Raw genomic sequence first — 21407 nt, 5'->3', positions numbered from 1 at the left:
CCACATGCTGTATGATTTCATTCACATGAAATGTCCCGAAGAGGCAAATTCAGAGAGATTGAAAGTAGATTCGTGGTTGCCAGGCGCTGGGAAAAAGTGGAGAGTGACTGCTAGTTATATGGGATTTCTTTTCGGGAAGATGAAAATGTTCTGGAATTAGTGGTGATGGTTGCACAACTTTGTGAATATATTAAAAACCACCGCATTACACATTTGTTTTGCATTATACATTTTTAAGGGTGAATTTTATGTCATATGAATTATATCTCAAGTTAAAAAAGATACCTCTACTTCATTAGGTACTCCCCCTGAGTATAGCCATTAAAATCAAAATCCTATTTAGAGGAACACCTAAAACTTGTATTATCCCTATAATATGTAAACATAGTTCTTTTTTATATCTGGTTTTATGTAACTGCATATACATACGTGTACAGAAATATATATGAATAATTTAAATGGTATTAAGGGTGTCCCAAGTAAAGCAGTCCCAGCTAACTCAGGCCAAAGCAAAGGAGGTTCTGAGAGCTCAGGACGCCCCTGCGCATCCGGGTCAAATGGAACGGCCCGGAAGTCCACCGGCCAGCTACTGACACGTGACCGGCGTTGAGGCTGGGAAAAGGCTTGGCGCCCGTCTGTGACCTCATTTCTGCGCGACCCTTATTTTTGGCGTAGAGTTTTCGCGCTGTTCCTGTAAAGGATGCCGAAAGTTGTGTCCCGGTCGGTGGTTTGCTCCGACACCCGGGATCGGGAGGAGTATGACGACGGCGAGAAGCCCCTCCACGTCTACTACTGTTTGTGTGGCCAGATGGTCCTGGTGCTGGGTGAGTAGTAGGGACCCGGAAGGCGTCTGCACGAAGCGAAACTTCGGGTTCTCTAGGGCGGGTTTTCTCTGGCTGTGATCCGGGAGGCGCATCTTTTTGAAGATTGGTGGGCTTTCCTGCTCCGTGCTGATGCCTCCCTGCCCTACTCCAGGGCAGCTTTTCTGCTTAACCTTCTGTGTATCCAGGCTTCCCTCAAAACGAAATTCCTCCTTCAGAAAAAAATTAACTGTTTATCTCCCTTTCCTCCCACTCCGCTTCTAGAAACTTTATAACCTTTCTCCTGCATGCTAGGAGGCTGTCACAGCTCTTACCTTAAACGAGAATAAAGCGATCCCTTGATCCTACGTTCTCTTCCAGCTGTAACCCCATTTCTTTGCTGCTTTTATAGCAGAACTTCTGGAAAGTTGCCTGTCGCTGCATCCTCACTTCCCATTCCATGTTGACCTCACTTCAGGCGACTTCTCTTCCCACCTCACCATCTAAACCATATTTGTCAAGGTCAATAACTGAACCTGTTAGTGGTGCCAGTGCTCAATGGCCGGTGCTCATTTTAGTTCTCATCTGTGTCATTTGACAGAGATGATGATTCCATCCTTCTTAAAACACTGTTTGTCATTTGCTTCCAAGACTCCACAGTCTCCGGAGTTTTCCTCCTACCTTGATTTTCCCCTCCTCAATGTCTAGCTCCTTTTCTGATGTTTAGGCATTGCAACGCCCTAGGCCTCAGTCCTCTCACCTGTTCACAATTTGTACTCACTCCCTTCTAAGCGACCACAACCATTCCCAAGCTTTAAATGCCATTTACATGCTGATTCCTCCCAAATGTTCATCTTTAACTTACACTTCCCCTCAAACTCCAGCTGCCTGTTCCCTGTCTCCACTGGATATCTGGTGGGTCTCTCAAAGTGATCACGTTCAGATCAACTTCATGATCCCGTACTTCCTGCTCTCCACCGTTCCACCCTAGTGTGGTAAGTGGTAACACTATTCACCCAGAATCTCAGAAGCAATCTTGACTTCTTTCTTTCCCTTACCTTATGCCCATCCAGTCCACCAACACATTTCGCCGCTACTTGAAAATCTATCCAGAATCTGACTACTTCTTACTACTTCCATTTCTGCCACTCTAATCCAAGACACCATCATCCCTCACTTGGAATTCCTTCCTTATTTTATTCAGGTCTCTGCTGAAATGTCCCTTCCCTGACTATCTAAAATGGTACCCTTGTTAGTTACTCTTTGTCCTCTTAATCCTGCCTGATTTTTCTTGGTAGCACTTATCCCTATTTGAGATCATTGTCCATCCTTTTAATATCTTGCTGATTTTTTTATGAGCACTTATCATTATCTATGGTCATATTATATAATTCTTATTAAAAAAATTTTTTTTAAGATTTTATTTGTTCGTTTGACACAGAGAGAGATTACAAGTAGGCAGAGAGGCAGGCAGAGAGGGAGGGGGAAACAGCTCCCTGCTGAGCAGAAAGCCCCATGTGGGGCTCTATCCCAGGACCCTGGGATCATGACATGAGCCGAAGGCAGAGGCTTAACCCACTGAGCCACCCAGGCGCCCCTATAATTCTTACTTTTTAAAATTTTCTGCCTCTTCCACTAGAATGAAAACTTCATCAGGGCAGGGTCTCTGCTTTGTCCTTTGCTCAATCCCCAGCACCGTGTTTGAACTGCGGTTGGTACCCAGAGAGCCCTCGAATCCTTGTTGTATAAATGAGTTCTCTTTTAATTACCTAGAGTTGAGTGTGAATTCTTGTTCTCCCTCTTAGTAAATGTGTGGCAAGTCTCTTGCCTTTTGTAAGCTTCAATTCCCTCATTTCTAAACTAGGAATACAAAGTGTCTATTCCAGCAGGTCATTGTGAAGATTAATGAACGTGCAGGCTGCCTGGTGCCAACTCCCCCGCCCCTTCCTCCATTAATTTCGAATCACTGTGATCACTTGACTTCTCTGTGGCCCTTTAGGTACTTCATTTGCATTCTGTCAATTTCCATCTGCTTTTTATTTGCACCTTGTTTATTTCCTGTATGTTTTCATCCTTTTCAGATTGACACTACTCCAGCTGGTTTGGGTCATTTGCCTGTCGCACGTAGCATAGCACTGACCCTCTCTCTTTTTTTCTAAGCACTTAACCACTTTTCCCAATGCCTTCCTTGTAGGCGGTTCCGGATGCTTGATTGTCTCTTCTGATTCTCATGCATTAGAACACAAACCAAGTGTACCATGATTACAGAAACATAGCAAACTTGTCGTGCTGGGAAGGACTTTTGAGATACTGTCATCTACTTATCCTTCCAATAAGGAGTAAAAACAAAGCAAAACAAAAGGAAGTAATTTGCCAAAGATCACCAAGGTGGTAACGGAGCTCCAGACCTTCTGACACCAAGTCCTTTTCAGTTCGGAAATTCAATAATAGGCTTCCATAAGCATTAGTAATTATAGTAAAACATCACAGTGATAAGGGCCCCCACTGAACACTTGTGATCGCCCCAGGGTAGTTTTCAGTAGCTCTAGTGACGGAATCTTACTCCATTTCTTCAGACTGTCAGTTAGAGAAATTGCCCATGAGGCCCCGGGATCGCTCCCGCGTGATCGATGCCGCCAAACACGCCCACAAGTTTTGTAACACGGAGGACGAGGAGACCATGTATCTTCGGAGGTAAGAGGCTGATGCTTGGATTTCCTTGTGTTTCGGTCTGTTTCTGAGGAATGTAAGTACCCCAGCTAGTGCTAAACAGGTTGTTCTTAGGGCTCTAACACTTGGACATTTGTGTTAGCTCTCTAACTTCTGTTAATGTGGCAATACCTTCGCTGTGCTTCATTGAAATGCTGCTGAGATGTGATTCTGTTGCCATTCGATAGCTGTAATTGGGGTTTTCTGCAAGTAGAATGAGCTCATTCGATCCGTGATGTCTTAGCATGCCGTGTGCCGGGCCCCGAGCAGGGAACTGCCTCTGTGGCGTTGAATGAGGTACTGCCCTTAGCACTGAAGAGCCCGCAGCTCAGTGCGGGGGGCCTGGCTGCCTTCTGTGATACAGTGAAATGCCGGGGTGGTAAGCCAAAAGCTATGGGAAAGCAGATGGGAGCGGGTCATTCTGAATGGTGGTGAAAGGCACCAAACGATGATGGCATTTGTCTTTGGCCTTGAACTAGGATTTCACCAAGTTGATGAGGGGGGGCTGAGGAGCATCCCAGGTGGAGGGAATATGGAAGCATTGAAAGGAGCACTTACGGTATGCTTGGGAACTTCGAACGGTCCTTGGTGACTGTAGTCCAGGTGACTTTATAGGAAGGGCTTTATGCATCCTGAGTTGGGGCCAGAGTGAATTGCTGAAGTAGACAAGTTGGGACCTCACCTGCTGGCAAGAGCCATCTCTCTCTCTCGCTCTCTCTTTTTTAAGATTTTATTATTTGACAGAGAGAGACACATCGAGGGAGGGAACACAAGCAGGGGGAGTGGGAGAGGGAGAAGCAGGTTTCCCGCTGAGCAGGGAACCCAGTGCAGGGCTCGACCCCAGGACCCTGGGATCCTGACCTGAGCCGAAGGCAGACCCCTAACGACTGAGCCTCCCAGGCTCCCCGAGCCATCTCTCTCTTTTAAGCAGGGGAGTGACATGGTTGGGTCTGTTTGAGATGTGGGAGTCCTTGGCCGAGATAAGGAACTGAAACCTGGGAAGGGCTAACATTATATGGCGTGTGGAGCAAGAAGAGAGAGGACTGAAGATACCATCCTGGGGAGCACTGACATTTAAAAAGCAGACAAAACAGTTGGAACCTGGCCATGTGGAAAACAGGAGGAGAGAGTGTCAGGAAGTGTGGATGTCTGGGGAGGGTGGCCGTCAACAGGTGCCTGCGGCCACAGAGATCAGTTGTAGGGGATTAAAAAGTCCAGATGTTCCTTCACATACATTTCGTTTCCTCCGCTTCTGCTCTGTGACGGGGTCCTGTCCAGAAGCCTTTGAGATGCCAGTGGATTTATTTGCTAGGGCTGCCATAACAGTCCCAAAAGCTGGGTGGCTTAAAGCAACAGAAACTGTCTCACATTTCTGGAGAGTAGAAGTCTGAAATGAGGCTGTTGGCAGAGCCACCGTGGTCTCTGGGAAGGTTTTAGGGGAGGATCCTTCCTTGGCCCTTCCCAGCTTCTGGTGGTTGCCGGCAGTTCTTGGCGTTTCTCGGCTGGCAGATGCAACACTCCAGTCTCTGTATTGTCACATGGCCTTCTCCCTGTGTCTCGGTCTCTGTTTTTCTTCTCTTCTTTTTACAGGGACACCAGTCACATCGGATTAAGGGCACATTCTGCTCATCTACATGACCTCATTGTAACTAATTATATCTTCAATGACCCTCTTTCCAAGTAAGGTCACATTCCGAGATTCCTGGAAGGATGTGACTTTTTAATGAATACCATCCAACCCAGTACAACCAGTAAATAGGCAAAGTACCCTGCCTGTATGGAGCCTTGTATTCTAGGGCTGAGCTGGAGAAAGCAACAGGCTGACATCTTGCTATGTTAATTTAAGAGACCAAACTATTGTCAGCCCACACTAACGAAAAGAAGTACCGCTAGGTGACGTTCAGTAGCAAATGAGACCTCGAGCACCACTGTGCTTCTAGAGCACAGGCTTCTAGAGTTGTGCAGCTGAGGAGGAAATTGGTCATACACAAGATACAACTCGAGGCCAGTAATACAACCAGATTATAAAATTGATGAAATTTACAAAGGAATGCCCTTTGGGTAGCATGGGGAGAATACCCCATTATGATGAATAGGACGGTTGACAAGATGTCCTATCTGAAGCTAATCCGTTGTCTTTTTCTCCCTTCATTAACCCTTGTTTAGTTTTCTGATGTTGAAAATTGCCAACTGAGGGGTGCCTGGGTGGCTCAGTCCATTAAGCGTCTGCTTTCAGCCCAGATCATGATCCTGGGGTTCTGGGATCAAGCCTCACATCCAGATCCCTGCTTAGCAGGGAGTCTGCTTCTCCCTTTCCCTCTGCCGCTCCCCCTGCTTGAGCTCACGTGCACTCTCTCTCCCTCTCTCAAATAAATAAATAAATAAATAAGTAAAATCTTCTAAAATAAGTAAAATCTTTTAAAATCTTTTATATGTATCTTTAAGATCACTAAGATTTATGATGTGTTTATTATATATTTCATAGTTACATATACTAATGTGTAGTAGTATTTCTATATATTGAACGGTTGTGTATTACTCAGTTAATACAAAAACTGATCTAACAACACAGCAGGCCAGAGGCCCCCATGGCACTAAAAGGCAGACGCCCTCACCTCTAGGCCAGAAAACGGAGTGGCCTTAGTCTGAAATAGAAACCCCGGAATCCAACCAGCCTGGTCCTAGAAGCGAGCCAGCTTTGGGACCTCGCCCTAGGGCTGGGTATTGCCCAGGCTCGTGGCCTCTGGCCAGGTGACTGTGTCGGGCCAGAGAGTTCTCAGAGTTTACCAACAAGGCAGGGTAAACTCCCCCGCCCCCCCAGTTGTTGTTCCTGCTCTAATCATGAGCAGTCTGTCCAGTGGCCCACTCTAGTGTGCTCCCCTCCTGAGGGGAGGGGTGCATTTCCCTCCTTAGCCAGGGGTGTGTGTGAGCACCGGTTGCTGAACACATGCAGTCTGCCCACTCCCCATGTGCCCGGGAGCCCAGGGGTGTGTGGGGGGTGCTCCTCGATTGAGCGTCCCACCGTTGATCTTGGCTCAGGTCTTGGTGTCAGGGCTGTGAGTTCGAGCCCCATGTTGGGCTCCACGTTTGGAGCCTACTTTATTTATTTATTTTTTAAAATCTTTAATCTTTTAAATTTTTAAAATTTTTTTAAAGATTTCATTTATTTATTTGACAGACAGATCACAAGTAGGCAGAGAGGCAGGCAGAGGGAGAGGAGGAAGCAGGCTTCCCGTGGAGCAGAAAGTCTGATATGGGGCTCGATCCCAGGACCCTGGGATCATGACCTGAGCCGAAGGCAGAGGCTTTAACCCACTGAGTCACCCAGGCGTCCCAGGTCAGCCCTATTTAGTTTGGGAGGAGACTACACTGGGTGTCAATACCAGGGCTCAAGGATTATTGGGGGCCATCTTAGAGACTGCCACAACCAGGAAAAATGTTTTGTTTTTGGCCTTCCCTCCCTCACGTAATCCTAGACCAGAGTCAATTAGTGCAGCTACCTAGTTCATATTAATCACTTCCTTATGCCAGTTCAGTATCTCGTCTCACTTCCATGAACTTTTTGAGAGCAAGATTCCTGCCTTGTACTTCCAAAACCCTTAGTACACTTTGCCTGATTGTTGGCACATGGTTAGAGTAGAGGAATTGTTGCAAACTTGACAAAATCCTCTTTGGCACTGGTATTTGAAAATTTCTCACCAAGAAATACACAGTCCCCTTTACTTAAAATCCTGTGTTTTCTGGGGCGCCTGGGTGGCTCAGTGGGTTAAGCCGCTGCCTTCGGCTCAGGTCATGATCCCAGGTCCTGGGTTCAAGCCCCACATCGGGCTTTCTGCTCAGCAGGGAGCCTGCTTCCTCCTCTCTCTCTGCCTGCCTCTCTGCCTACTTGTGATTTCTCTCTGTCAAGTAAATAAATAAAATCTTTAAAAAAAAATCCTGTGTTTTCAAAGGTCAGGCTTATGAGATGGGCTGACTCCAGGATTCTAGAAGTCTGTTGTATGGTGGATCTCTCCCTTCAGGTTGAGGTTGAATTTAGAGTCCCAGTAGGAAGTTATATGGAAGTGTAAGTTACATGGAACCGGAACTATGGCTAGGGCCCTAGTCACGTGATGCTAGTGAATCATGGCACGTTTGACATAAGCAGAGAGGCAGGCTGTTAAAGTTGGTGGAGCAGCACCACCGTGAGACTTGAAGCAACTCGCTTAACCTTTTTGGGCCCCAGTTCCCTTATGCCTCAACTGGGAAAACAATACCCATGTGTTGTCAAAGAGCTGCTAGGAGTCTCTGCAGTACCAGAAGGACCGTAAATAGTTACAATGACTTTGGAAAGCACTTTGGCCTTGTAAGATGCACGTAATTATTCCTCTGCAGTTTTACTCGTCTTCATATGCACCTCTGTGAAGTGCCTCTTGGCTGTGTTAGCACCATCCAGGGGTGTTTTTGAAAAGTCCTAATGCCTCACCTCCACCCTCGGAGACGAGGGGGAAGTCATAGAGCATAAAACTCACCATTTTACGGGGTGCAATCCAGTGGTTTTACTATATCCACATGGTTGTGCGACCATCATCAATTGCAGAGCATTTTCATCACCCCCCTAAAACAAACCTTATACCTAATAATGGTCACTCCCCACTTCCTTCTCCCCCAGCCCCTGGCAACCATTAATCTACTTTCTGTTCCTATGGGTTTTCCTATTCTAGGTACCTCATTAAAAGGGAACCATGAAGGGGCACCTGGGTGGCTCAGTGGGTTGGTTAAAGCCTCTGCCTTCGGCTCAGGTCATGATCCCAGGGTCCTGGGATTGAGCCCCACATTGGGCTCTCTGCTCAGCTGGGAGCCTGATCCCCCCCACCCCGCCTGCCTCTCTGCCTACTTGTGATCTCTGTCTGTCAAATGAATAAATAAAATCTTAAAAAAAAAAGGGAACCATAAATATTGTAGCTTTTGGTGTCTACTGTTCTTCATTTAGCATGTTTTCCAGGTACATCCACAATGTAGAATGACTTGGTACTTTATTCTTTCTTGTGGCTGAATGACATTCCACTGTAAGGACATACCACATGTTTATCTGTTCATCAGTTGATGGGCATTTGGACTGTTCCCTTTAAAAAATTTTTTTTTTTTTTACTATTATGGGTAATGTTGTAAATGTGTGGACATGTGTACAGGATTTTGTGTGAACATGTTTTTGGTTCTCACGGGTGTAGGCTTATGAATAGCTGGGTCATACATGTCATGTACCTTGTGGTCATTTGTGTATCTTCTTTGGAGAAATGTCTGTTCAAATTCTTTGCCCATTTTTTTTTTTAAAGATTTTATTTATTTATTTGCCAGAGAGAGAGAGGGAGAGAGAGCGAGCACAGGCAGACAGAATGGCAGGCAGAGGCAGAGGGAGAAGCAGGCTCCCTGCCGAGCAAGGAGCCCGATGTGGGACTCGATCCCAGGACGCTGGGATCATGACCTGAGCCGAAGGCAGCTGCTTAACCAACTGAGCCACCCAGGCGTCCCTCTTTGCCCATTTTTTAATTGGTGTATTTGTCTTTTTAATTGTTGGGTCATAGGAATTCATATATTATAGATGCTAACCCCCTAACAGATACATGATTTGCAAACATTTTCTCCCATTCTGTGGGTTGCCTTTTCACTCTTTTTGGTGATACTTTTAGAAGCATAAAAGTTTTTAATTTAATCAAGTCCAGCTTATTTTTTTCTCTGCTTGTGCTATAGGAGTCTTAGCTAAGAAACCATTGCCTAATTCAAGGTCTTGAAGGTTTATGTCTACATTTTCTTCTAAGAGTTTTATAGTTTAATTCTTAGGTTTAAGCCTTTCATCCATTTTGAGTTAAAATTTTTTTTTAGTTAATTTTTTTAGACAGTGTGAGATAAGTATGTAATAAATTCACCCTTGTACATGTGGATATCCAGTTGTCCTGGTACCAGTTATGGAAAGTCTTTTCTTTCTCCTTTGAATGGTCTTGGTACCCTTATCAAAAATCAGTTAGCGATATATGTATGGGTTTATTGGGACTCTCTGTTCCATTCCATTGATCTGTCTGTCTTTATGCCAGTACTACCCTGTCTTGATTATTATGGCTTTTGTGGTTTTGAAATCAGAAAATGTGAGTCCTCCAACTTTGTTCTTTTTCAGGATTGTTTTGGCTATTCTAGATTCCTTGTAATTCCATGTGAATTTTAGGATCAGCTTGTCAATTTCTGCAAAAAGCCAGCTCGGATTTTGATAGGGATTGTTTTGAAGCTGTAGATTCGTTTAGGGAGTATTACCATCTTAATGTTAAGTCTTCAGTCCACGAACATGGAATGTCATTCCATTTACTTAGGTGTTCTTTAATTTCTTTCAGCAATGTTTTATAGTTTTCAGTGCACAAGTCTTGCACTTACTTTGTTAAATTTTTCCTAAGTATTTTATTCTTTTTAAGGTTTTATTATTTATTTGACAGAGACACAGAGAGAGAGGGAACACAAGCAGGGGGAAAGGGAGAGGGAGAAGCAGGCTCCCTTGGTGAGCAAGGAGCCCAATGGGGGGCTTGATCCCAGGACTTTGGGGTCATGACCTGAGCTGAAGGTAGCCACTTGATGACTGAGACACCCAGGCACCCCAGTATTTTATTCTTTTTGATGCTATTATAACTGGAATTGTTTTCTTATCTTTATTTTTTATTGTTCATTTTTAGTATATAGGACTCCATTAGTTTTTATATGTTGATCATGTAACCTGCAGTCTTTCTAAACTTGTTTATTAGCTCTAATTGTATGTTTGTGTGTTCTTTAGGGTTTCTGTGTGTAAGATCATGTCATCTACAGATAGAGATGGTTTTACTTTTTCCCTTCCAATCTGGATGCTTTTTATTTCTTTTTCTTGCCAGTTGCCCTGGCTAGAACTTCTCCTACAATGTTGAATAGAAGTGTTGAGAGTGAGTATCCTTGTCTTGTTCCTGATCCTAGGAGAAAAGCTTTCTGTCTTTCACCATTTAGATGATATTAGTTTATGTAACTGTTAGTAACTGTGGGTTTTTCATAGGTGCCCTTTATCAGGTGCAGAAAGTTCCCTTCTATGTCTAGTATATTAATAAGGGTTTTGAATTTTGTCAGCTGCTTTTCTTTTGTGTCTGTTGAGAAGTTGAGATGATCATTTTTTTCCCTCTTTTGTTCTATTACTATGGTATCTTGGCTTTGATTAATTTTTTTATATGTTGCACCAGTCTTGTAGTCCTGGGATAAATTCTACTTGGTCATGTTATATGATCTTTTTTCTATGCTCCTGGATTCAGTTTGCTAGTATTTTTTTGTTTTTTGAAGAGTTCTGCCTATGTGTTTGTAAGCAATATTGATCTCTAGTTTGTTGTTGTTGTACCTTTGTCTGGTTTTGGTATCAGGGTAATCCTGGCTTCATACGATGAGCTGGAAGGTGTTTCCTCCTCTTCTGAAAAGTTTGTGAAACTTTGGTATTCTTTGAACTTCTAGTGAAGCCACTCATCCCAGGCTTTTCTTTGTGCAGAGTGTTTTGATTACTAATTAAATCTCTTTACATGGAATAGTCTATTTAGATTTTCTGTTTCTTTTCCAGTGAGTTTTGGTAGTTTATCTTATTCTATTGTTCTAGGAGTTTGCCCATTTCATCTCGATTATCTCATTTGTTGCCATATGGTCATTCATAGGATAAGCTTACAAATCTTGTTCTGTCAGACCAGTAGTACTCTTGATTTTTTAAAATCCTACTAACATTAGACTATTTACAATTCCCTGAATATGCTGTGCTTTTGGCTTTGCACATAATATTCCCACTGCTTGAAATACTGCTTGCTATCAGGACCATTGGCTTTTAGCCACCTCCTCATGAAGCCTTCCATGACTGCCTCAGACAGACTTGGTGCTCCCACCTCTACATTCCCATTACATGGTATACATTTCTCCATTTAAGAACTTACCTCCAGGGGCGCCTGGGTGGCTCAGTGGGTTAAAGCCTCTGCCTTCGGCTCAGGTCATGATCCCAGGGTCCTGGGATCGAGCCCCACATCGGACTCTCTGCTCCACGGGGAGCCTGCTTCCTCCTCTCTCTCTCTGCCTGCCTCTCTGCCTACTTGTGATCTCTGTCTGTCAAATAAATAAATAAAATCTTTAAAAAAAAAAAAAGAACTTACCTCCATGATGGTAATTTTCCTCACTAAACCAAATTCTTAAAAGAATTCTTTCAACCAGTGTTTTATTGCATGTCTATTTTGTTTCCAGTACTTTGCTCGGTTCTGGGGATAGAGTGGTCAGACAGTCATGGTCTCCGTTAATCTCTGATCTCATGGGCCTTACAGTCCAGTGGGATGACAGAAAAATAAAGTCATTATGATTCTGGGAGGTCCTGTGAATGAAACAAATGGCTCATACAAAGAATATCATGAACACTTCTTTGAAAAAGTGGCTGAGACCCCAAAAATGAGAATGGGAAAGCAGTGAGAAGAGCATTCTGAGGAGAGAGAAGTATGTGTGTGAAAGGTCCGAGGTGGGAAAGCACTTGTTTGTTCAAAGAAGAGAGGTCTGTTGTGGCTGGTTCATGGTGAGGGAGGGAGGGCATCTGTGAAAGGAGATAGGCCCAGTTTTGTGCTCAGCTGGTGCCTGGGAGGCCATGGTAAGGAGGCTAGATTTTATTCTAGGTGTCTTAGGAAGCCACTCTTGCCTCTGTTTAAAGAATGATTTGGAGTGTAACAGTAGCGGAAGCAGATTCTAGAATAGTAGTTAAAGTTTGTATGTTAGGTATGAATTTAGAACAGGGGAAGGCCTAACCAAATACCACACACATGCGCGCACTTGCTTTCGATTTGACTGCCCCCAAATCTCAAATTTCCCCAGTCAAACTGGGGAAGAAATATTTATAAGGCCCGTCAACATTTGCAAGTCTAGAAAATAAAAAGACAACTCAGTAGGCAAAAGATATGAACTGACAGTTCACCCAAAAAGAGAAAACACAAATACCTATAAAATACACGAAAAGATGCCTCACCTTTCACTCTTTAAAAAAAGAAATGCAAATTATGAGAGCACAGTTTTCATGTGTCAGATTGACAGTCGTGCAATTTAATCACATCCTGTGTTGGTGAGACTGGAGAGAAACACAACTTTCACATTGGTGGTAGGAACGTAGATTGGTTCAACTTCCCTAGAGAGTAATTTGGCAGTATTTCTCAGAATTTAAAGCGGATACTCTTCTAGGAATTTATCCAACAGGTAAAAGACTTTTCGGTTTATCCACACAAAGGAATACAGTGCAGCTCTTATGAAGAATGAGGCACCTCTTTGTCAGTTGGTAAGGAAGGGTCCCCTATGAATTTTCTAACCAGGACACATTTTTTTAGGAAAACAAATGAAGAACAAAGAAGTGTAAGGTATGCTGCGTTTGTCTAAAAAGGGAAAGAAATAAAATATATTTTCTTTATATGTCAATAAGGATTCCTTGCTTGAATCGTCAACTATCTCTGGGAGGAACAGAAGAAACCAGAAGCAATATTTGCCGCTGGGGAAGAGAACTGGGTGGGTGAAGGGTGGGTGGGAGGGTATTTACTTTTCTTTATATTCTTACATATGCCATGTATGCATATGGCCTTTTAAAAAATGGAAACAAACAAGGGGCAAGGAAGTGAGGAGACCAGTCCGGAAGCTAGGACAGTCGGCCAAGGAAGAGATGGTGGCCGGAAGGTGGAGCAAAGCAGACAGGTTCAATATCTTTTTTTTGGAGAGAAAATCCTTAGGATTTGCTGATGGACTGGGTGTGGGCAATAAGAGAAAGAGGAGTCAAGGATGAGTCCCAGGTTTGTGTTAAGCATCTTGGGTGGGTGGCAGAGTTGCTTACCTAAGGCGCTTTTGTGGGCTTGGTGGCCTGGGCTTGAATGTAGCCTATTCTGCTTCTGGACTCTGACCTGGGGCAAATCATGTGCTTAGGTTTGTGCCTTCATGTGGAAAATAGGAATGGTAATAGGAACTTGGGTTTCTGTAAGGCTTAAATGGCTTCATACATACGTTCTTGAGCACTGCGTACATATGGGTGCTGGTATTATTATTGTTGTTGTTGTTGTTATCACCGTGACCCTGCCTGCTGCTGTGACTACAGCTCCTGCTGCTCATTTGTTCATACCTTTTTTTTTTTTTTTTACTTCCGTTTCCTGCACAGGCCTGAAGGCATTGAGCGACAGTACAGGAAGAAGTGTGCAAAGTACGTGTCTAACAGCGTGGGATTCTCCCAATCACACAAAAGCAAAGGCGGTAGTGTGTTCAGGAAGGAATTATGTGGATACCATTCTCTGTTATCTTTATCCTTGTAATCCCAACTGCCTTCGAACTTCAACTACACAAATACCAATATGCTTCTCAGACTAGTCGAAGTCACATCTCTGACCAGCTGGCCACAGAAATTTTTTTTAACATTGTATCATTTTTCTAAATAGAGATATAATTTACATATGATAAAATTTGCCTTTTTAAAAAAAATATTTTATTTGACGGAGAGAGAGACAGCAAGAGAGAGAACACAAGCAGGGGGAGTGGGAGAGGGAGAATCAGGCTTCTCGCTAAGCAGGGAGCCCAAATGGGGCTCGATCCCAGGACCCTGGGATCATGACCTGAGCCAAAGGCAGACACTTAGCTATTGAGCCACCCAGGCACCCCTGTCCTTTTTTTTTTCTCTTAACTAATCTCTTTGCCCACTGTGGGGCTTGAACTCACCACCCCAAGACCAACTTTCGCCTGCTCTCCTGACAGCCAGCCAGGTGCTCCCCAGATTTGCCCGTGTTAAGCATACAGTCTGAGAACTCATGACAGAAACATACAGTCCACTAACACCACCCTGCCGCGATGCGGGCCATTCCCAGCCTCCTGTGCCCTTTGCAGTCAGTCCCCTTCTCTGTGTTCCCTCACTGGCAGCCGCTGAGCTGCCTTCTGTAGCTACAGTTTTGCCTTTTCTAAAAATGTTACCTACAGGTGCACCTGGGTGGCTCAGTGGGTTAAGCCTCTGCCTTCGGCTCAGTTCATGGTCTCAGGGTCCTGGGATCGAGCCCCTGGTGAGTAGTGTCCATGGCTCCATTGTCCCTCTCCCTCTGTACGAGGGCATTTGAGTTGCTGACGGTTTTGACTCTCCTGCATAAAGCTGTTACGAACATTCTAGTATAACTTGGTGGGGACACGTGTTTTTTCTGGAGTGGAATTGCTGGCTCGTATGGTGAATGGAACATAACGTAACGTAATCCAGACTTACTTATAAAGCCTATTGGAGGGCCCGTAGACCCACAAGAGCGTTAGAGACTGTTCTGTAAAGCTATATCTACATGTCCAGCTTTTGGCCGTTAACAGTGAGAATACTAAACTACAGTATGTTCCATCTGGTTGATGGCACGACAGCTACACCTTGGCTCTCAGAAGACTCAGGCGAGGAGAATCAAGGCATGGAAATGGCTAAGAAGGCAATTTAGTTCCCAGCCACACTAGAGTTGTCAACTTCAGTTTGTGTCTTTTTTTTTTTTTAAAGATCTGATTTTTAAGTAACGTCTGTACCCAACATGGGTCTCAAACTCACAACCCCAAGGTCAGGAGTCACACTCCACCAACTGAGCCAGCCAGGCGGCCCCCCACCAGTTTATCATGTCTTATGAGTACTTCATGTAGCTGAAAAAGTAGAACAAAACTGACTGACCCAAGAAAGTATGATGATTACTCCCTAGAGCAGTTGGCTGGCCACTGCTGGGGAGCTTTATACCCCTTCTCGACACTACAAAAACCCAAACAAAACTAGACAAACCCCCCATGCTAGGTACCCAGACTTCTGGGAAGAATGGCAGCATTTTTTTTTTCCTAAAGATTTATCTATTTATTAGAGAGTGAGAAAGAGAGAGAGGGGAACCCAAGCGGTCTCCTCGCTGAGTGCGGAGCCTGGCGTGGGGCCTGATCCCATGACCCTGAGATCATGACCTGAGCTGAAACCAAGAGTTGGTTGTACCACTCAGGCGCCCCAGCAGGTTTTTAATATTTATATATATATATATATATATATATATATATATATATATATATATATACAAAAAAATAAAATATTAAAAATATATATATATACATATATATGTATATATATTTTTTTAGAAACTTGTATTTTAAAATTTTTATTTATTAAGTAATTTTTCCATCCAGCATGGGGCTCAAACTCACAACCTCGTGATCTGGAGTCACATGCTCTCCCAGCTGAGGCAGCCAGGCACCCCGGAGTGGCAGTGGCTTTAACAGGAAAGCAAGCAGCAGCGGGCGCCAGCATTTCCCAAACTTGTCCAATGCTGAGAATCACCTGGGATGCTGAGGAAAGTGATAGATTCCCAGGCCTCAGCCTCCAGACTTGCTGAATGAGGATCTTTGGAAGGAGCTGGGAGTCTGAGCAGCAGCTGTAACAAATTCTTACTTGGTAAAGTGATTCCTCAGTGATTCTTAGGCAGCAGTTCTGGGAAACACCGGAAGGAGTGAATCCTCAATTTATGCCACGAATGAAACTGTTCCCAGTGTCTGAGCACGCTTTGTGAATCGGCGTTTTGGGGATTTGGATTCTGAGCTTCCCAGAGACTGACTCTGCTGTTTGCAGGTGTGGACTGCCCCTCTTCTATCAGTCACAGCCCAAGAATGCCCCCGTGACTTTCATTGTGGATGGCGCAGTAGTCAAGTTCGGCCAGGGTTTTGGTAAAACGAATATCTACACTCAGAAGCAAGAGCCTCCTAAGAAGGTAATCACTGAAGGAGACCGACCTGTTCATATAGCTGCGAATCTCTGGATCGCCCTCCATCTTTCAATGAGTGTAATGAGAAAGTGCCCTTTTTGGATGCATGCTTTATTAAGAGGATGCCATTTTTATGGGTGAGCAGATGTTAATGTAAACACCTATTATGTGTTCTTTTCTTCTTTCCTACGGCTGTCCCAGGAGTAAAGTTAGAAATTGTATGGTTTTGATTCACATTGATTTCCTTTGAAATCTCTTCCTTTTTCAGTGTGGACAGTTAAAGTGAAAGTTAAAAAGCCTTGATGGCAAATATTAGAAAAATAGAATCCAAATAGAAAAAAAAAAAATCTACTGGCACTTTCAGATAGGCCCACCTCTCTGTCCTCCCCCCGCCAAACCGCCTCACCCTGCAGTCAGGCATGTGCGTGGACATGCATGCGCGACGTGCAGCTCACAGAGCCTCTTGCAGTGAACAAGACTGATTCCTCCTCCTGTGACTCCAGGTGATGATGACCAAACGGACCAAAGACATGGGCAAGTTCAGCTCCGTTACGGTGTCTACCATTGATGAAGAGGAAGAGGAGATTGAGGCTGTGAGTGCTTCTGCTCCCAAGGGAACTGGATTGGGGGGTGGGCCCGGAAGGAACTGGGACTCTAGAACCAGCCCATTCAAGTAGCGGAATAATGAGAAATGTTGCTTCCAGGCCTTACTGTGTTAGTAAGAAACTAGAGGACCCCAGGCCTGTTCCTGTCTCTCTGGATCCCTGGGACATCTGTAAAATGAGAACCAGGGAGTTGGACTGGATCGGTGGCATTTTCATACTGGTTTTGAGATGCTTTCAGGGGGCAAATCCCTCATCCCTCATCCCTCTTCATCCCTAAAACTTATCGGACTCGGCAGTTTGAGGTCCCGTCAGTCTGGCTCGAGTGGCTTGTGAGGCTCTCCTTAGCAGTAGGAGCAATTACCTTTATGGTCCTTCAGTATAATGAGGTTTACAGAGAGATGTTATCTGTTGTTTTTCAAATGGTTTCGGCCGAAACCTGAGCTCTCCTGGATTATTGAACAGCTGACGAGTTTAAAGGGAACAGAGTCCGTTTCAGGAACAATTCTGAGATCCGAGGAGCAGGAATTGCTACTTACGGTCTCTGGGACTCACTGGTACTGCCGGGTCCCGGGTGCCGCTCTTCCTCCCGCAGAGAGAAGTCGCCGACTCGTATGCACAGAATGCCAAAGTGATCGAAAAGCAGCTGGAGCGCAAGGGCATGAGCAAACGACGACTGCAGGAGCTGGTGAGTGCCCAGGCGGCAAGGGTTTCTCGGTCTGAGAGACCTTCCAGCGGTCGGGGAGATCCTGCAGGAAGTCTATGTGCCGGGTGTGGGGCACCGGGTAGCTGGTGGCCAGCTGTCTCACCCTGGCCCGTCATGGTCAGTGTACTCTGTCTAGTGACCACAGGCTCCAGGCCCCAAGTTAGAGTACTTGCCAGCCAGCCCTGACTGGGCCTGTACTTGAACCTGCTACCTGGGATTCGTGAATGCGCACCTGGGTGGGGAGGGCATACAGCTGTGCTACATTGGCTTCACTGGGATGGGGGCCTTGGGGCTCCCTAAAGCCCCGGGGCCACCCCTACTTTCTGTGTGAGTCACAGACTCATGGCACGTGCATGCTTGCATTTGATGGCGCCGGCAAGGTGGGTCTTCTTGATAACAATGTACTTTTGCTGGTTCTTTAAAATCGGCCATCACTGTCTTGGTGCCTCATCGGAGGCCGTGGTGGTGCAGTCTGACGACCGGAGAGCTTCCTTCGGTGACAAGTGGTGGGTCTTGGGCGCGGCATTGCCCTGCCATCGTGGTCTAGAGCCGTGCCTATCCCATTTGCCTAGGGGAAGGGCCGGGGCTTGCTTCTTTTTTTAAATCTCCAGTTTGTCAAGAACAGATTTATAATTTATAAAATGCCATAAAAATGCATTTGCCTCAAGTGCTCATGCTAAATTATTTGACTTTGTTATGACGCTGGCAAATTACTGTGCGAGGTTCTAGATGCTAACTCTTGATTTTTATACATATCTTGCATAAACCAACAACCAGCAGTTCACGGACCGTATGACATGAAATAACACTGTTCCAGAACAGTGTTTCTCGTCTTATTCTGCCAGAAATGGGATACTGGTATATCATGGTATTGATTCCCTCAGCCCTTTGAAGGGCCTGGGGCTGTAGGAGCCCTGCGCTGATCACCTTTGACCGCAGCCTTTTACCACACAGACACCATCCTTTTCTATGTGTAGCATAATACCAGAAAGGTTGGAAAGCAGTTGCTAGAGATACGTAACGATTTGCCAACCACTGTTCTACTTTCTATACTAAATGAACACAAAAGGATAGTGTCTGGGCAGTTAGGAGAAGGAAGGAAAATAAAAATGTCATGGCATCGCTCAGGGCATATGCTTTTCTTCCTTTCCAGGCTGAACTGGAAGCCAAGAAAGCAAAGATGAAGGGGACCTTGATTGACAACCAGTTCAAGTGATCAGGACCTTCCTCTCAGCCCAGACCGGAAGCGGGCATTTAGACAAGGAGGAAAAAGAACTGTTTCTTGACTCCACAGACTGGTGGTCACCTTTTGGCCCCAGTGGAAGGCTTTCCATTACTTCCCATTGATCGTTCCTACTTTTGGTGAGGGCTTTGAGTCCGTCTGACCTGCTTTCTAGAGATGGGTTTTCTAAATCTTTCTGTATATAGGTCTTCTGTACTATTTTTTGTGCATTTGATGTAAACTTCTTCAGCTATGTGGAAAGTCTGAACACACCAGGGCTTGAGTGTCTCTTATTTTGAAAGTAGCTCTTCTTAGTCCCTCTTCAAAGCTAATGTTTATAGATTTTTTTAAAAAAGTACTATGATGTATCACAGAGAAAGTGACATGGATTATATTTAAAGTTACAGCAATTATGATTCTTTTAAGTGACTATTCTTAGACGGGCAGGAATTGGCTATGGTTTGAACCTCTCTCCTGTCAGAAAGGAATCCGTGGAAAGCCAGAATGTCCATAAAGCTTCCTTTAGCTTCGCATTCAGAGAAACTTCCTTGGTAACAACTACAGAAATGATCCCTGAAAGTTAGTCTTTCTTCCTTTACTTCAAATGGTAAAGCTGTAGATGCGTTATTCCTTACTGGCCTTTGTACTTAAAGAAGGAACAGCCAGATTAGGGGTGGGGGCGGGTAGGGTAGCCCAGGTCTAAATGAAAATGGGGTCTCAGTAAGCAACTCAAGGTGACCACCATCCCGTCAGGCAGCTAGGAAAACGCCTGCTTCCATATGTGGTTACGGGAGGGAGACCTAGAGTAAAAATTGATACTGAGACAAAACAAAAGTAGCTGTTGGCCAGCTCGTATTTCACATTTGCTATTTGTAGAGGAGTGTTGTCTTTTTAAATATTTAGGGGCACCGGGGTGACTCTGTTGGTTAAGGCTCTGCCTTCGGCTCGGTCATGCTCCTGAGGATGGATGGAGCCCCGCATCGAGCTCCCTGCTCAGCGGGGAGGCTGCCCCTCCCCACCCAGCTCGTGCTCTCTCTAGTTCTGTCTCTCTCAAGTAAATAAATTAAATCTTAAAAAAAAAAAAGTTAATGTCACGCCGTTTCAGTGATAATAATATGGAGCGTTATATACGTGTTTTTATCTGTTCACCTGTTTGACAAGCTGTTGGGCCAGAAGAGGCTTTTAATAGCCTCGTACTCTCTACAGTGGAAAGCTGACGCTCAGCAGTCGCCCAAGATGTGTGTAAGGCGCTGCTGGGAAATAATAGGACATTTTTCCTTGCCTTTTTCCCTGCCTTCCTTATTTGGAATGCAGAGTAGCTTGGAGTAGGGGGTAGATGCGAGCTAGCAAGAACTGGGAGAAAGAGGAGCGGCAGGGGGCTCTGGAAAGCCAGGTGGGGCTGTGTTGCCATCCCCGAGTTCTGCATCCAGTGAGGTCTTTGCAACCGAGTCTTCCTATCCACCTCATTTCCTGTCCCTGTTCTGAAAGATACTTGGACAGCATGTAGATGGCCAACCATAATCTCCTCGCAATTCCTTGACCTCACCTCCAAACAGTGACCTTTACCTTCACGCCTCTGTAGCCATAAACTCCCATGACCGTAGCCTGGCTGCCATGTCCACCACGTCTGAGATCCAAGATTCTAGAGATCCAAACTTCTGCTCTGTGATCACAGCCTCCTCACATGGCCACTCTCATGCTCTCACTTCCACTAAACCTGTTCTGTCTGTTTTTAGATTTGAAGGATGGTTATTTTATCAGTCCTTATATAAAAAACTGCAGGAGTTTACGGATGATGACAATACTCTTTAATGGCTCTGAGAGCGTAAGTTTCCTAAGATCCCGTAGCCAGAAAGTGATAAAGCCAAAAATCTGACTATAGAACTAGGCTGAATTGCTTCTCCTATGGGATTTAAAAAAAAATCTATTATTGAGAACAGATAGCAATTTCATTTTGAGAAACCAAGTAAAAGGCGCTGTAAAGACACATAGAGGACTCCCTGTAGCAAATGTGTCATCACCTTTCCACATATTTTCTGAAATATTTGTCCTTAGATACTAACCCTAAACTATTTTAACAGCTGGTTCAAATTGTGCACTTTGCTTCATCTTTAAGACTGCAAATCATGATGTCATTAGTACCAAATAAACATGTGCTCTTTAATGTTGGCTGCTTTCATATTGAACTACTTACAAAAGTGATACACTGTGCTTTCTCTAGTCTCTTTATTTTCTTGTAGTATTTTAGCAGCAATACAGTGTTTTAATGTTAGTACTAAGAACCATATTGGAATTTCAGAGAGTCTTACTCTGTTTTGTGTTTGTGCAGATTATCAACTGTAATAAAATAGTAAAATGTAAAATGTTTCCACTGTAATAATTACTGACATTTGGAGATGTAATTCTACCGCGTAAGAGAAATTGAAAAGCTTTTTAAAAACTAGCTTGTCTCCACCCTTTTGGAATCCTTAGCACTGTGGGTCACCTCCTTTTCTTAAGGAAAAAGCTTCCCTTTTTGATTTCCTTGATGTTTTACTCTGCTGCTGCTTTACCTCTCTGACTACTCTGTTTTTTAAGATTTTTTAAATGATTTTATTTATTTATTTGTAAGAGAGA

General features: G+C 44.5%; 1 protein-coding gene across 1 annotated transcript; it reads left to right on the top strand.

The window, feature by feature from the left end:
• The first annotated feature begins 666 nt into the window (after window positions 1-666).
• Window positions 667-19736, top strand: CUNHXorf56 (chromosome unknown CXorf56 homolog). The gene is made up of 7 exons (XM_032882271.1): window positions 667-824; window positions 3377-3494; window positions 13684-13725; window positions 16129-16267; window positions 16765-16854; window positions 17459-17551; window positions 18723-19736. The coding sequence occupies exons 1-7, from the start codon at window positions 701-703 to the stop codon at window positions 18783-18785; spliced, it is 669 nt and encodes a 222-aa protein (XP_032738162.1). The 5' UTR covers window positions 667-700; the 3' UTR covers window positions 18786-19736.
• The last annotated feature ends 1671 nt before the right edge of the window (window positions 19737-21407 follow it).

This window comes from Lontra canadensis, unplaced genomic scaffold (genome assembly GCF_010015895.1).
Source record: "Lontra canadensis isolate GAN:19392208 unplaced genomic scaffold, GSC_riverotter_1.0 scaffold81, whole genome shotgun sequence".
Classification (NCBI taxonomy): Eukaryota; Metazoa; Chordata; class Mammalia; order Carnivora; family Mustelidae; genus Lontra; species Lontra canadensis.
This window is presented reverse-complemented; position numbering and strand designations above follow the sequence as displayed.